Source organism: Patiria miniata, unplaced genomic scaffold, assembly GCF_015706575.1.
Source record: "Patiria miniata isolate m_02_andy unplaced genomic scaffold, ASM1570657v1 HiC_scaffold_2, whole genome shotgun sequence".
Taxonomy (NCBI): domain Eukaryota; kingdom Metazoa; phylum Echinodermata; class Asteroidea; order Valvatida; family Asterinidae; genus Patiria; species Patiria miniata.
In genome coordinates this window covers 14,432,043-14,449,103 of record NW_024037058.1, presented here as the reverse complement: position 1 = coordinate 14,449,103, position 17,061 = coordinate 14,432,043, and the positions used below count along the sequence as shown (strand labels likewise).

The 17,061-nt window shown below is 39.9% G+C and overlaps 2 protein-coding genes across 2 annotated transcripts; one reads left to right on the top strand and one right to left on the bottom strand.

Moving 5' to 3' along the window:
* The first annotated feature begins 161 nt into the window (after positions 1-161).
* LOC119726615 (latrophilin receptor-like protein A) lies at positions 162-6,493 on the top strand. The gene is given in 3 exon segments (XM_038198361.1): positions 162-793; positions 796-1,721; positions 6,170-6,493. Coding segments are annotated over 3 exon segments (1,548 nt in total). The 5' UTR covers positions 162-495.
* A 6,386-nt stretch (positions 6,494-12,879) lies between these two features.
* On the bottom strand, positions 12,880-17,053 carry LOC119726387 (extracellular serine proteinase-like). The gene is made up of 4 exons (XM_038198042.1): positions 16,738-17,053; positions 15,803-15,987; positions 15,037-15,208; positions 12,880-13,174 (listed from the first exon to the last, which is right to left on the bottom strand). Exons 1-4 carry the CDS (start codon positions 17,051-17,053, stop codon positions 13,026-13,028), a joined length of 822 nt encoding a protein of 273 aa, XP_038053970.1. The 3' UTR covers positions 12,880-13,025.
* Between the last annotated feature and the right edge of the window lie 8 nt (positions 17,054-17,061).

Sequence of the window (17,061 nt, the reverse complement as noted above, 5' to 3'; positions counted from 1 at the left end):
ACTGCAGTGGCTCTGCAGTGTGCCAATAATTCCTACCCAGGTCCGATGAAATACCAAGAAGGGATGTTCTTCAAGAATCTACACTGTGCCGAATGTAACGGCTTGGCGAGCTCATATCTGCTAACTGACTCTAGTTTTTACTGGATTGATGAGTATGATGTAGGGATCGGTTTATGTCCTTTGGATGATGTGAACCCAGAGATAGCTCTTGGATGTCAGTCATACTCTGCAATTATTATCGAAACATCTGGTTGGTTGAAGTACAAGAATCCACACTGTGCATACTGCAACGGAGTGAATATCTCTACCTTGGATTACTGTCCGATCGAGGTTTCGCACGTTTTGCCAGGCCATTTTGAAGTGCTTTTAGGTAGGGTACCTGAACCGTGGGCTCCCGAAGCATCCACGAGTCTCCAGTTGCAGGATGAAATCAAGTGCAACAACAAGCACTACCAACTACACGTACTGCCAACGTACAGAGTAAACTCTTCAGTGATGGAGGTTACCCAATGTTACCTGAACACACTCGGCTGGCAGAACATTCAGCTGACATGGCCTTTCTATTCTTCATTTATCGATCACCAACAGCAAGCACTTGATGGAGAAATGACAGAGCTGATCACTGAATATGTCACTAATATCACAGATTTCGAGGAAATCTTGGACCTGACGGTCGTGCCTCCATATGAGGAAGGTAGCTCAAGGGAATGGGTCGTCAGATGTGGAGTTGAGCAGGTTGATTTTGTGGAGGTATGTGGTACATCAGAGAACAGGACTATCAATGGAACCGCCAATGAGTTGCAACGAATTCAGTTTCTTTCTTTCGTAGCTTAAACTATCAGATGGCAGTCTTCAATGGCTCAGCTAAAGACACCAGGGTATCTATATGCGGACAAACGTTTGAGAACGATGAGTGCCGCCTACCCCATGCTGGAGAAACAAAGACTGTGAGCACGGAAGACGGTGAACCAGGGCTGGAGTACAAAGGGAGGAAGTTTTTGCAAGACCAGGTAACTCGCCTGCCCGATGGTTGGATCCTCATCTGCTCCAGTATCTTCTCGGCTCCAAAAGAACCTTACATTTCATTCTCAGACCCACTTACTTTAGTGAACTTTATCGGTTACTGTTTATCCGTCGTAGCTCTCTTGGTAACCCTCACCAACTACTGTGTGTTCCCAGTTCTGAGGAACGTCCCTGGTGGGGCCATCATGAGTCTAACTGGTGCCCTGTTCTTGGCTCAGCTTCTGACCCTTACCGTATTGGACAAGGCGGAGAACCAAACATTCTGCATCAGTATGGCCGTCTTGCTGCACTTTCTATGGTTAGCTACCTTCACTTGGATGAATGTTTTAGCCTTTGACCTCATGAGGACCTTCACTTCCAGACAAGCTGCTCGTCCTAACAAGCAAGTCTTCTTCACTTACTGCCTGTACGGATGGGGCTTACCGCTTCTGGCTGTCACCACGTGCCTCGTTATCCACTTCGTCGACGGTTAGCATGTTGGGTTTCAGTATGGTGGAGAGCAATCCTGCTGGGTGATCGGCAAATATGCGGTGCTTGGTGCCTTTATAGTACCGATGATATGCAGCCTAATTGCTAACGCAGTCTTGTTTGGTTTGACAGTGCGTAGCGTGCACGCATCGCTTGCAGCATCGGCGATGGTTCGGCAGGACAAATCCAAATCACAGGAGACGCTCGGAGAGCTGTGGATTTATTTCAAGGTGGGTTGAACAGTTTTCCCTTTTGAAATGCACCTATCAAGTATTTTGTGAAGATTTTAAGGAAAGGCAAGATATATGAGGTCATGTATTGTAATTTGTAGATATTTTTGTATTTATGTTCATCTCAATTTAAGCTTTCATTTTTAACTCAATTCAATTTTAATGTGTCCATTGGTTTTGTACACCTTTTCTAATCGAGGACGTCCTCGATCTGACTCCTGTCCTCAATTACTCAATGGTATGTGTGTCCACACACAGACGGATGGGGTTGATGGGGTACTTGCATTGTTCTCCCTTTAACCCTCTTCTTTGGAACATTTTGGGAACCGTTTTACAAAGGCCGACTTGTGGGATACCATTGTTCTCTTCGTGTGAGTACCCCGAAAGGTAGCTCTCATTAGAGCATACGTTTACGTATTCCTACTGTGGAATAAACGGGAGCTAGTTTTGGCCTGTTGCCTTTAATGCAAACTAGTGGGGCTCATAACCTTGTATGGATAATCATCAACCCGCATACAATTTAGCAGCGCAAATTTAATTCTATGCACTGTATAGGAAATTTTCTCCACGTGCAGGGGCGGATCCCGGATTTTTTTTTTTTTTTGGGGGGGGGGGGTCATCAGCCAAAAAATCGGAAATGTAGACGTTTTTTTTTTCCTTTAGACACTTGGCCTCCGAAAATCAATAGGTGTGTGTTGGGGGGGGGGGGGGGGGGGGGGGGGGGGCTCGTACCATAGTTTCAATGAGAGCGCTGTCAAAACTACGACGATTTACACTTTATTACAAAATAGTATGCCCGTATTTTGTGCACAGGCGGACATTATTACCAGTATCATTTTTGGGGGTGTCAGAGCAAGGGGGGGGGGGGGGAGTAGCATTATTTTTAATGAATTTCTATGAAAAAAATAATAATTATGTAATAATTATATATATACTTGATACATAATATATATTCAATAATATGCCATATTTAAAAGTACTAAATAAAACAAATCTTGTATAATCCACCCAGATCTGGATTTACCTTGTGAACCTATGGACAGATACCTGTCTTAAGACTAGACTTTTTTCCAATAAGTGCAAATAGTTTAATATAAACTGTAAGTTACGGCCATTTTGAAGCTTAAAATGGCCGTTACGGGAGGTCAGAGTTGTATTCAGGATAAAATATAAAAGATCAAAACATAAATGTCACAATGATTTGACAGGTAAACATTCTGTCCACCCGGTTAACTGTACTGAACTGGAAACAAACAACAACAACAAAAAAAATCCTTTACAGCTCGATTTTCTGTTAATGACATTTGCCCCCCGCTTTTATTAAATGTGGCCCCAGCCCCGAAGAGGCAACATTCTGGAATATTTTTTTGGGTGAGCTATCCAAATGCTAGAAAAAAAAGTGAAATTATCTGAATCATTTTTTTTTTGCGCACGAAGCCCCCTACTTTTTAAAGGCATGGCCACGCCCATAAAAGGGGCAGAAAAAATGGCATCAAGCGGTTTTGAATAAGTGATCCGGAGAGTTTCAGAGATTGTACCCGATAATGCATGTGGGCTACCACAAGCCCACTGACTAATGTAGTGTGTCTTATTATTCACATCTCCAATCTTAATCATACAGTGCAGTCGACGGCAGGCTGCATGTCGCCTGTTAATGGTTGTGTAATGGAAGAGTCGCGGTCGTGCCGCCTCGGTGAATGTCATCATTCAAACTTGACAGCTTATATTAATTTGGAGCTGTCAATTTACGGACGAACTCTTCTTCAATTACTATGTAAATTAAGACGGCAGTATTAAACAAACAAAACTCGTGATGCGAAAAGTGCCATCAAGTCGCTAGCATCTGTACCCCGTGTCCGGCTTTGTTCACTTAGGAACGGCCTTTGTTACGATAAATTATCACGGTGAGTTGATCTGCCACTAGACTTGACTACAAGTCGTTAGATTTCTTCGTATTTTGTCCGTGAACTTCAGTCGAACTACGTCGCTGCGTCTGGTATAAGACTAGTACGTAATGGGCCGGGTTGCGACATATAACGACCTGACGGTTATGTTCTCGCACCGTTATGCAAGCAGCGCAATACATATGAAATGCAATGCATTTTTGCGGTAAGATCCAATCGCGCACCGCTATGCTAAAGAACTCATGCATTCCGTTACATTGGGAGCTCTTCTCAATACGTCAGTCGTCAGGGACATGTTTGCAGATCTGGTGACGTTTTAACGACCAATTCACTCAGCTTGGTCAATAATAGAAACAAAATGTATCATTGTGTATGCCCTATAATGAATTTTGAAATGTTACACAACACAAAGTACAAACCCTCGAAGTAATAAGAATGATCTTCCGTGGCCTCTTGGAATACACGCTGGAATCTGAACCAATCAGAGTGCTCGCATAGAATTCACTAGCGATTCAAAATGCTCCCATATATTGTATACAAAATTGAAACCGTATTCGCCAAGTCGGTAATTGAACATCAATAGTCAGCATTATTTGGTCTCGGAACCAGACCACGCGCATTGCAGCGATATTTTGCGTGCGTGGAGCCAGTAACCGGTACCGTACGCAAATCAATTACCGACTTGGCACCAAGTCTAGGCTAGCTGCATGTCGCCTTTTAACGGTTGTGTAATGGAAGAGTCGAGGTCGAGCCGCCTCGGTGAATGCCATCGTTGAAACTTGACAGCTTTTTAGAGATATTAATTTGAAGCTGTCAATTTACGGACGGTCTGTTCTTCAATTAGGCTACTATTTTCATTAGGACGGAATATAAACAAAAAACTCGTGATGCGAAAAGTGCCATCATGTCGCTCACATATTAAGTAGGCCTATATCGTTTATGACACCGGCATGCACATCACGGGTGCCAAGTTATACATCCAGTAGCCCACAGTGCAGTGTGCTTTAAGTATAAAGTGTAAAAGATGAGGAAAATGGTTCGTTCAATTTTCCTCAGCGCCCTTTGAGTATATATCGCCAATTCCATATGTTACCAATTCAGGGTTCGAACTTAACTTTTTTGTTCACTAGCCAGCCGGGCCACTGAAACGACTCTTAACTAGCCCGTGGGCATTTTCACTAGCCCGCATATTTTTTACTTTGATAGAGCGTCTCACAAACAACAATGTACATACAAAACGTGTATAGAGCCTGGAAGTTGACCCCCTGTGGCGCTTCGAGCCCCTCGAAAAGGAAAAGGAATTAACGTGTAAAGGTCCGAATTTTTGCAATCAGTTTTGGTATACTGATTTCCTAAAAAAAAAAAAAAATACCCTCGGAATTTTATGGAAACTGAAAAATACCATTAACGTGAAATTAAAATATCGTGCCAAGAATTGACATCTCACTTCCGAAACTTCCGTGTGGACTCGTGGAACAAATAAATCTAAAATGATCGTTGATAGGAGTTGTATTAAAACGTGATCCAAACGAGCCTGAATAAATCTAGAATCCATCAGAGTTAGGCTAGTATATTTGCGTCGTTATCATTTTCGTACTCACACAAGTAAAAGTACGCGATTGTGAAAACAGACATGATCGAACAAGGAGACCTAGTTACGAAAATAATAAGTAAAATACGTTTGATCTATTTCCAACTAATTTCTCATCTATTCCGGTCTGGACCCAAATTAAAGAAAATGTTTTTACATATGAAGCAAATTAAAGAAAATATTTTTACATATGTAGCAAGTATCAAAACAAGTGCAAATGAGATATGTTATAGGTTAGTATTTTGGACATATTTGGTGAAAGTTTCATGTATATCCATTGTATGATTTTGAAGAAAAGCGCTAGCAAAGAACACACGCTAAAAACACTCTGACCACGGTTCCATGGTTCAACAAATTTATTAAAATCGCGCAATGATGTGACTATGTTTGTTTTTTTTTCAAATTGTGAACCAAAATTTTGCTCATTGAAAATATTTCTGAGAATACTGTCATGTACTGAAACAACAACGAATCACCAAAGAACATTTAAGACAGCAAAAAAATATCAAAAACTCTGGAAAATTGTAATGCTGGAACTGTAACAGCGAGCTTTCTGCCCCAAAATGACATCACACTTTTGCTCATGAATATTCATTAATCCCATTCATTTCATTCATTTTATTTATTCATCATGAGAACAAGACAATTTTCACAAATTAAAACTATAAAAATACGATTATGGAAATTTGCATGAGCATAAAAGGCAAAAAGACACCAAAACGGCCTTGAAATGGCAAAATGTTCATTAAAAATATGGTTAAATGGGACACAAAAGTGCATTTTCAAAGACAATTAAAAAATTAAAAAACATTAAATAAAAAGTACATTACATGGGCCCTTTAAAGGATAATGTTTCATGATCTTGGCATATCCCTATCCTAACTTGAATATTCCTTTGTTTCAGTTTACATTTACAGTTGAACACTGTTGTATCGTTATATCTTTTCAACCAGATATCTGGTGTTATGGGGTTCACCTGGATCTTCGGGTGCCTTGGCAACTTCATTGACCATCAGGCCATTTGGTACCTCTTCATCATCCTGAACTCGCTGCAGGGGGTCTTCATCTTCATATCTTTCGGATGCAACATCCGCATCCGGAACCTATGGAGGGGCAAACTGGGCATGAAGTCGCGAAGGAAGAACAAGAAAGCTCGGAATAGCTCCAACATCTCAAGCAGTGTGACGCGTAGTACCTCTGCCGAAAGTCGCGCTCAAACCATGACGTCTGAGGCCTCCATAAGATTACAGGACGTGCAAGTCTCAACTCAAGACTAATATTAAAACATTCATGAATTAAAACAATGTGGTGTACGAGGAATAGCCTTAGACTGGTTTAAAAGTTATCTGTCTAACAGAAAACAATTTGTATCATTTAATTCAATAATGTCTAAAGAGCAATCAGTTTCTTGCGGAGTACCACAAGGTTCTGTCTTAGGTCCTCTTTTATTTCTTATTTATATAAACGACATATGTAATACATCTGACATTATGTCATTTTCTTTATTTGCAGACGACACAAGTCTAATGTACAGTCATAATAGTGTGGATACAGCTGTTAATATTCTTAATGGTGAACTTGTAAAGATAAGCACTTGGCTGCTAGCAAACAAACTGTGTATTAATGTTCTTAAATCACATTATATTGTATTTTGCCCGAGACAGAAGAAATACACTCAAACGATTCCTTTAGTCATAAATGGAATTAGCCTTAAAAAAGTAAACAAGACTAAATTCCTAGGTGTTATTATTGATGGAAATCTAACATGGAATAACCACGTTGATGGCGTGGTCAGCAAAATATCTAAAACTATTGGCATAATGAATCGTCTGAGATTTTTCTTACCCCAAAATATCTTTAAAACTCTGTATAATTCACTTGTTCTGCCATACTTAAACTATTCCAATATCATCTGGGGTGGGTAGTCATCGTGTGATAAACTTCTTATCTTACAAAAACGAGCTGTTCGAATAATTTCCAATGCTGGTTATCGAGATCATACCACACCATTATTTGCCAATCTTAAATTATTGCAATTTAATGATCTTTATTGTCTCAATCTCGGTAAATTCATGTACAAATATATGAATAATTTGCTCCCTTTGTGTTTTAGCTCATGTTTTACTTTAACTTCAAATGTTCATTGTTATAAAACCAGGAGTATCGCGAAGAAAAATCTTCATGTTGGCTTCAATAGAACGACAGTGTTCAAAAATGGAATAGTTCAACGTGGCACGAGTTTCTGGAATAGTCTAAGTATCCCTCTTAAAACGTCTTTAACTCTATCTTCATTTACCAAAAAATTTAAAACACAACTTCTTACATTTTATTCGTAGTCTGTTGATACTTTGTAAACATACAACAATAGCTTATGATACTCCTGTTTGTCTGTTTGTCTGTCATTGTCCTTAGTTCGTACTTAATTGTCCGTCAGTCTTTAAGTGTCCAACGGGTCAGGGAACAAAAGCGATCGCTTCACCCTATCCCCGTGTTGTTATGTGGATTATGTATATATTTTCATTATGTTAATAACGGTGTTGTGTAAAATTACTTCGTATTATATTTTGTATGCTTAAATGTTAACATAACGATTTAATATTTCTAGTGTCATAACAACGTTGAAATAAATGTTCAGCAATAGAATACAATGTAGAGCTCAATGTCACATAACATAAGTAAACCTTACTCCTTTTTTAATGTAATAATGTAGACGTTTTACTGTTGTTAATCACATTGGTGAATATCATTTTTCACATTGTGATGATAATTCCCAATTTCACGTTTGGTTATTACGTAGTACAAACAGTAATTCAGCGCAGCTAGAAATAATTATAAGGGACTGGGTTAAAATGGATGATAATGTTTTATGCTAGTAATTGTGCACATAAGATCTTAGGACAGAACTGTGAAATAATATGGTACGAAAATCAACATGTGCCACTGGAAGTGTACCATGTGTCGTTGTTATTAGAGTGTGATGTGAAAGTGTTATCAAGGATCAAACAAAACAGTCTGTTATCATCTAGATTTTGTTATCCGTAATAATATCTGCATAATTAGGCCTACCTAATTTTAAATAGTCCGAAATAAACGATTAATAAGAAGTATTGAACTTCGTTAAGGTGGTTTCATATTCATTTTCTCCCGGTATTTGAATTGAACTAAAAATTCAACACGGTGTGAATGTTTCGTGTAAACAGGGTGAGTCAAAAAGAGAGTGACCGGATTAGATTTTTTTTAGTATGTGGCTCGCTCTATTGCATAAAAATAACGCAGGGATAAATCACATGTTATTTACTAGTAACTGTAAACATACAAAACAGACAAAACTCACCACCAATATTTCAGGGGGGGGGGGGAAGTTGACTAATCTCATTTTTAAAACACAAAATCTGATGATTAAAATCTCATTTGTATTTGAATGCTTGTGTGTAATCTGTAATTCTCATTGAGCTCAGTAGGTTCCAATGGTATTCCACGGACAGCTATTAAAATAGGTTCTTTTAGTAAAATAGGCCCATAACATCTGGATCAATTTCAGTAATTCTGTTATTTTCCGATGAGTGGAAGAAAATGTTATTTTAACCCTGCGCAGAGTGACCTGTTGCCCTTTGGGCCCCAGGTAACCATCTAATCATAATCCATCTAATCCTCATTCGACCCTTGCCAAATAAGCTGGTTCAATGAACTTTGCAGCCAGGGCTTCACCCAGGCCGTGTCAACAAACTTTCGACCAGGCCTCCTGCCAAGTCTCATTGAAACATCAACAAAGATCTGTAACTTGACAGAGCCATCTCCCTTCATAACTGCATACAACTGCATACCACAGCCGCCAGTCAATTATCTTTCAAGCGCACTGTCTGGCAACTGTCTGGACACTGTCTGGCACGTGGCTTTTTGTTGTATTGCTATGAATAGGGTCTTGCGTAGTGCGGGAAAGTACCTGCTGCCCAGAGGGCAGCAGTTGACGAGTTGTAAAGTTTTTTTGTAAACGCTGCGCAAGGTTAAGATATACTTCATTTGTGTATTAAATTTGATTGCTTTTTCAGGACAAAAATCATAAGTCCAGGTCACTTTCTTTTCGACCCACCCTGTATACAGTCTTTCCCAGAATATAATTAGGCCATGTAATTATACAGGGTGGTGCGAAAAGAAGGAACCCCACTTTTGTCAGCAATTTTCACCCACTTGTTGAGCATATTATAAGGATTCAATTTAATGGTAATTAAGATATTGATCTTTAAACATAAGTGACGAAAAATGACCAGTGATTTTGGTGACTTGTATTCAAATTAGCATAATAACACTATTCTTGCGATTTTTTTTAAAGATTTTTCACCACGTACGGTTGAAGAGCTAAGCTATACTTCACAAAAAAACCAAAAAAAGTTCAAAGTTAAGTAGGCATTAGTAGGTTAGAATTTTTGTCAAAAGTGGGTTTCCTTCTTTTGGCACCATCCTGTATATAACATACATAAAATATATTAAAAATTTATATTAAAAATGAACAAAATTTATATAAACATTACCAATGCATTGATTTTCATCATATATTTTGAAATGTGAATTTATTCAACCTTAACTGTATCAACCTCTGTAGTCAGTTCGCCATTATAATCGATGAGTTTTTGAATGTAGATATACCGTAGGCCTTTAATGGTGTCAATCCTAAACAACTTGTTGTAACAGTGGTACCCTGTCAAGTGTGTATAATTATGTTGTGTAAACTGTATATATAACGTCATGCGGTATCATGCAATGTAGCGTTTACTTTCACTTTGACTTTTTGTATTCATTAGTGATGCCATCTGAACGCTGTATGGTCATATCCACTCGATTCCTATATTCGATGAATTTTTATCTGGCCAAATGATGTCAGTCATGCATTTTTTTTTATCAAAGACAAAGAGACAACACACTCTATAAAAACTGCAGACTTGAGTGGAAAACGGTGAAACGTGCTCGTTGTTAATTTAAGCTGTTAACCCTTCGGTTAAAACTCCTCTATTTTAATTTACCTTAGTTTCAAAACCCACCTCATTTGAGTAGAAAATCTTAGCGGTGATAAAATGGACACAAAGGTGTTTTTCAAGAATTCCATAAATTAGTTCTGTTGCTTGGCCTTTGAATTTATTGATCTAGCTTTTTGGTGAGTGCTTGCTTAGGGACAATCAATATAATGGTACCTGCAATATTCCATGTGTAAATGAAAGATGATCATATCAACCATGGTTGAACCTGACGTCACATTGACCTCACAGTACGCGCCCTCGCCATAATCTCTCCTGTATCAATTGTTTGTCCTATAAAAACACCAAAGAAGAGAAAAACAGACACTATCTATGTCTGCCAATTTCAAAACGTGCAGCCCGCCCACAAAAAAAAACAAAAAAAAACGTGATTCTGGTAACTGTCTTTTTTCCGGTCAGCAACCGATCTTTCATCGATTTTAACCCACTAATCCAAAATACGTTCAAATTGATTTCGTATTGAATAGAGCTCATTTGTTTTATTCTTGACAAGTGGTAAGGTGTTTTTTGTCATCGACAAGGGTAAATAATTTTTGAGTCACTTTTTGCCGTATGCCGTACCATATTCTGCATTCCAAGATATACGTCTAGAGACAAGTCTGTACAAAACACCCTTGTAGGGGAACCAAAAACTCATCACAAATAGGATCGTCCTCCGGACTAAATAGGCCTATTTTAGTGCATGACTTTAAAACAACTAATCCGGTACTTAAGTGACACATGAAAGTACGTTCGCCTGAAAGCACCAATTCCTCGCTAGTAATACGCCATTTTTTTCGTGTAAATGCTATGCCATTAGTTCGTTCACATCCCCTTTAGAAGGCAGTGATGATCTTTAAATTCCTCGAGCTCTCACAGATCTCAGTTTAATCGGTAACGCGACCGTGCTTATGTTTCAGCATGCCCATGGTTCTTGTCCATCAGAATGTCCATATTGCTTTTACGAGGTCTTTGCGAGATGAGACCGAAATTATAATGCATTCACCCATGCGAATGAAGGGTTAACGTTGGTTTTTGATGTATTGTTGTAACTTTCAAGAAACAGAAAATAAAACTCGAAAAGGTTACCCTTGTCTTTTGAATGTTTATTAGGCCTACTTTTTTGCAACCAAGTATAGGTACTTGTCCTTCTGAAAAGGTGTTATGACTCTCAAAAGAATTCCAGAGATTCTGGTAACACAATGACCAACACAAAGGAGGGGGTTCACTTCTTTCCGTCTTATTTCGTGCTACATGACTCAGTTCTTTGGTCGGTGGAATTAAAGCGATGCGCTGAGAAGCGTTCTGCTGGTACGCAAAAATGGCTTTCGACAAATTAATAACACGTCGATGTTATAAAAGTGAAACTGAACATCGAATTTCCCGGCGGAATGTTGTTGCCCTTTTTCATTTGTGAAAGGGAATTCGGGGCATAAAGTGGGCGGCCCTGCCCTCAGAGTGCAGGCCAGTCAATAGGCTCAAAATTGCCTACGCTGGCCAAATCACGATTTGTATGCCCTCCATTGCTATTAGAGCATTTTGTGGGTAATGAACTTTGTAAAAAAAAAAAGTGGAAGCCGTAATCAGGATTGCGACATTGTATTTCTGTGAAATTTGGATGAAATTAGGTCCTAAATTTGTTAATTGTTTGCAATGGAGCAAAAGCTTCTTGAGGTTTTTAAAAAGGCGACATGATTCATGACTTTACTTTAGGGGTTGCATTACCCTGATGCAAATTCATCTTATGAATACTGAGGGGTAATCATATTTAGATGAAAATTTCTCAAGTCATCGGATTCCCCCCTTGAAAATTGAACAGAAAATGAAACATGGTAAAATAAGCATTTGTTGTTAAACAATGAACGCCACTTCGTATGGGAAGATACAATGACACAAATGTAGGCCTAAGCTGTATGGACGATGAAGATGTGATTTCATTTCATTTCATCACATTTTAATACTACGGTTGGACATTATTTATGGCAATAATAGATAGATCAATCCACAAACTATCAATAAAAAAATGCTGTGTAACTATGAAAACACTGAATAATCAACAGACACCAGTATCAGCAAAACGTCAATAAAGATAACTCCCTCTTACTGAACTTGTCAATGAGAATTGTGGGGGGGGGGGGGGTAAAAGCTGTTGCCAACTTAAGTTGAATTTATGAAGCATGTGTATGGCCGCCCATACAAAATGGCGCTCAGTATCATTGTCGATATCATAGAGTTATTGTAAACAAAAGCATCTATAGTTTCGCAGGGTGATTTGCAAAAAGTTTCGCCGGAACTATACGCTGCACCAGGGGTCCTGTTTATGACGTAATGCTTTTCTTATGATTTGTTTACTGCCCCCAACGACGACTTTTACTCAAATTGCACTTTCGGGCCTATCCAGTGGTTAGTGTGACGTCACTTCAGTTCACGCCACGCCCACTGGCCATTAAGTGGCATTGGAACCATTGGAACCGGAAGCTAGCACAACTTGTTTATCCAATGGGCGCTAGTAATCAGTGGTGCGCACGCGAGTATAACGTTTTTACTAACCAACCGAATCATGGATAACACATGAAAAACGGCTCTCAAAAGCACCTTTTGTATTCATTTCATGCATGATACAATAGTCTAATTATTTAATCATATCTTTAGCTACATATAACCCACAAAACGACGGAGATGTCTTCAAGCAATCAACAATTAACTCAAAGAGCATTTAAAACACAGCCACCGATATTAACATAAAATTGGAGAAATTGATTCCTGACCTAAAGATAAATCTAACGGCCATTTGGGTTTTTTATTGGCTGAGGTTGATATACAGTAATCGATTCGGAGAGTGATCACCAGCGTCTGTGATCTTGTCCTTAGAAGACATGTCCACGATCTTGGATTTGACCTCTGCGTGTGTCAGGGAGGGGTCCTTCCCAAGAAGTAAGGCAGCGGCACCTTCCGGGGAAGAAAAACCAAAAAGAATCCAGTTAATTGGTCGAATGACAACAAGAACATGATATCAGTTTAATTGGTATAATGTAATTTTGTTTGATGCGATCTTTGAAAATGCATTTTAATTTGTATTACATTTAACCTTATTTTCAATATTAAATTCGCCCTTTTTAAGGGCACTTTGCTGCCGTTTTGGTATTTATGCTAATACAAATTTGCATATTCATGAGTAAAAATTTGATGTCATTTCAGGAAAAAAAACTCTATCTCAGCCCAAACTTTGCCAGCATTTCGGATAGTTCGCTGTAATAATGTTTCTTTTCTTTGGTGATTCATAGTTGTTTCAGTACACGACAGTAGGCCAATGGGCAAACTTTTCTCACAAATGTTTTCCAAGATCACATTTTGGGTTCACAGTCTAAACAGAAACTCCCCTAAACTGCGCAGGGCCTTCCTGAAGTGACATCACAGCAACAGCGCCCTCATTTGTCAGGAAAAGCATGGAACATTTTAATTGTTAAAAGAAGTGCAGGAAGGAATAGAAAGTTGCACAAATAATGTTCCCAAATAAAATTCATGTCACAAGCCCTTTAAACAGTATTATGCGCAGATATTCTGTCAGTCAATTAATGACTCGGTCATTTAGGATACAATCGGCTGGCTCCGCGTGTTTAGCTAAAACACATGCAGCAAGAGTAAGGAAAAAAAGTGTGTTTGAGGCGATACAAATCAGTAGGGCATTACTGACTATGATATTGTAGATGCATCATAAGAAGCTCCGGGCAGACGCTAAAGGCGCATAGGCCTATATGTCAATAGTGATCATAGAAAGATCGAGATTTTGTCAGAAGCTTTCTTGTGGTTGTACTTGAACCAATTAGAGTTCTGTTTGGTATGCCTTTAAGCTTTAAAGTTGATTTTCAAATTTTGATTTCTTTTCCGAACGAAATTGAAAGGAATATAATGTCCTGTAATAAGTAAATTTGCTTGTTTGTTTTTGCAAGCCAAGTTTATACACTTTTAAAAATGGGTTTAAATGGCGCGCTTTAATTTAGAAATTGCGCACACTATTCAGAACGAATTAGGAACGTCCTGCTCTTAATTCAAAAGTTGACATTAATTCATTGATTACTTGTCATGGGATGACTTTTTTGTATGCAATGTCTCATTGGAAAGCTCATAACCTTATCAACTCCATTTGAATATCTATTTTTAAGGTGCCAAACCCAAAAAGCACGTATACACCAACTTTAAGCTTCAGGCCAAGTGATCCTCATTTAATTTCTTTCTTTCTGGTAATGGAACCAACAATTCCTTAAAAAGTGCCCTAAGCACTGTAGCTCGAAAGCCTGAAGAAACATAGAGAGAGGGCAAGGAGAAGAAATTACAGTTTTAGAGGTGGGAGGAAAACCCAGAGGAATACTATGAGGAAAACCCACGGAATCAGGTAGGGACTGAAAACCCAAGCCACATATTGGCCCGGGTGGGATTCGAACCTGGGTCACAGCGGTGGAAGGCGAGGAAAGTACCGCTACGTCAACCTGACTCCCCAATCTTATAATCTTAGACTGATGAACAAGCCCCTCTGAAGATTGACCGACATTGCCAAGTATCCCCTCGGGCTTTGGGTTCTGTGAATTTGTTTTGTGGTTGGGCCCAATCCACATTTTGGCCCGGGCGGTATTCGAACATGACTCCCCAATCTTATGATCTTAGACTGATGAACAAGGGCGATTGGTTCTTAATGCCGCATTTCGTTGGTAGAAAGAGAAATACATGGAATCCCAATCTACTTTGTAATCTTCGCCAGTCGAATAGGGTTCTTTACACAAACCAATAGAAACTAATTCTAGCACTAAACATACCGGCAACAAACGGACAGGCCATGGAAGTACCAGACTTGGTATCTGTCGCAGTCGTGGAATCATGCCCTAGGCTTGTGATGTATGAGCCTGGTGCGAAGATGTCAACGCATTTGCCGTAGTTCGAGTCCGAGTTCCGTGTATCGAAGAAATCGGTCGCACCCACAGTCATGATCTAGCAATACAAAAAATACATGACGAATCTTGAAGATATACAAACATGACAGGATTTGGAGGGTGGATAGTCAACATCTCCACGAGTTATTGGAAGTTGTCAAACTTGTTTTTCAACTTCGTATACCCGGGGAAGAGCTATTAGCGACTCTCCACCCGAAATAACGTTATATTTGTTTTTCTATACCTACCGGTAATACAATATTTACCAAACTAGCATTTAAAGTTACACCCAACGACGTTAGAACGGAAGTTCATTTCGATCGAAATTGTATGATCATTCAGTGCGGGAAAACTAGTAATACTTTCCCCTCCAAAAACAACCACTTTGGGCTGGGAAGGTATAAAAACACACCATCTTGCAAAACATAACATGGAATTAAAAAGTATAATTGTATTCAAAAAAACATACGTTTGCTCGAAAGCAACAATTCGCCACTCGGGTACATTTTGTATGCTGTCATCGTGGTATTGTTTTTCGTACATGACCTTGTTGTTGTAACCAACTCGTATAGTTTCACACGTAGACCAACGTATCCGCGTCACACCCTATAGCCCCCTCTAGCGACTTCTGTCCAATCACAACACAACTCACGCCTTTGACTCTAGCTGGGGAGTAGTAGCACGCATTGCGGTTCCTGTTACCCGCAGCAGCAGCCACAGCGAACCCACTATCCAGTAGTTTCTGTGTTCCGTCGTCCAGCGCCCGACTGCCATACGATATCAGTGACATGGACACTACTCCTGGTTGGTCGCCATTGGCCACAATGTATTCCATGCCTGATCCACACAGAACATAATGCAGGAAAAAATGAAACAAAAATTGTTCAAAGAGTTGCACCGAATTTTCGTTCTTCCATGCATTAGGTCTACCAACGCTCTAAATTTCACTTCCGCCTCGCACATGGGCTATGCGCATGCGTTCATAATATATTTGTAAAGTCTATCATCGCTGGTGTATGGTGGCAGGTCGAGCAGACTCGAATATGCCCCCCCCCCAAAGGTCATGTTTATAGGTAATCAAACGACTGAAGATTGCGATCCTTTCCCAATTCCGAGTCTAAGTCACCTTATATCAGAATAAACTTTGATTTCCCAAACATCAACAAATTGGAAACGAGCCAGCCGCACGCCCTGTGTAATGTACAGTTCGTTTCTTCTGCACCGCATTAACTGCATGGCTTGCAAAGAAAAGGATCGTCTTCAAAATATACTGTTGGCAAAATAAGTGGTTTGTGGAAATTTTGGTCGAGTCCCGAGTCACGCTGGTCGAGTCTGAGTCTGCAGGGACGATTCCGAGTCTGATTCAGAGTTAAGCCCTATTTGTCATCGTGACTCGAGTCCGGGTTCGAGTTACGAGTCACACAACTTTGGCAACTCATTCTCTCACCCTCTAAGGATGTGTGAAATATGACCAAAGTGTATAGATAGAGGAAAGTGCACCCCTAGCGTCAAATGAGCCCTCCCCCCGCCCAGTTTGCCGGCGCCCCCCCCCCCCCCGCCACCCATCTGATCCTCCCTTGCTCTTACCAGCCAATAAGGTGCTGTGTTGGCCCTTTCCCCAGCAGTCCAGCACGCGAACCATTCTGATCTGCGTGTCCTTGGCCACGCCGTACGTTTTGCTACCGAGGATGCCCGCACAGTGAGTGCCATGACCGTTGCAGTCGATGCCGTTCCTACCGTCTGCCACGGCGTCGTACCAGGGAGTTGCCCGGCCCTCGAAGTCAGTGTGATCCGGGTTGATTCCCGTGTCGAGGACGTATGCGTACACCGTGTGATCAACTTCACCTTTGCGGAACAAGAAATGGATTAAAAAGGACCAATATTCATTATTAATTTTTCTCATATCAGATG

Bases quoted from the DNA above. Each gene is read 5' to 3' on its own strand.
- LOC119726387 (XM_038198042.1), bottom strand. From the start codon at position 17,053: ATGAGAAAAATTAATAATGAATATTGGTCCTTTTTAATCCATTTCTTG. The intron at 15,209-15,802 runs GTGAGTTGTGTT...TTGTATTGCTAG, and splicing joins CCCCAGCTAGAGTCAAAGGC to ATCATGACTGTGGGTGCGAC. The intron at 13,175-15,036 runs GTATGTTTAGTG...CTTCCCCGGAAG, and splicing joins GGCCTGTCCGTTTGTTGCCG to GTGCCGCTGCCTTACTTCTT.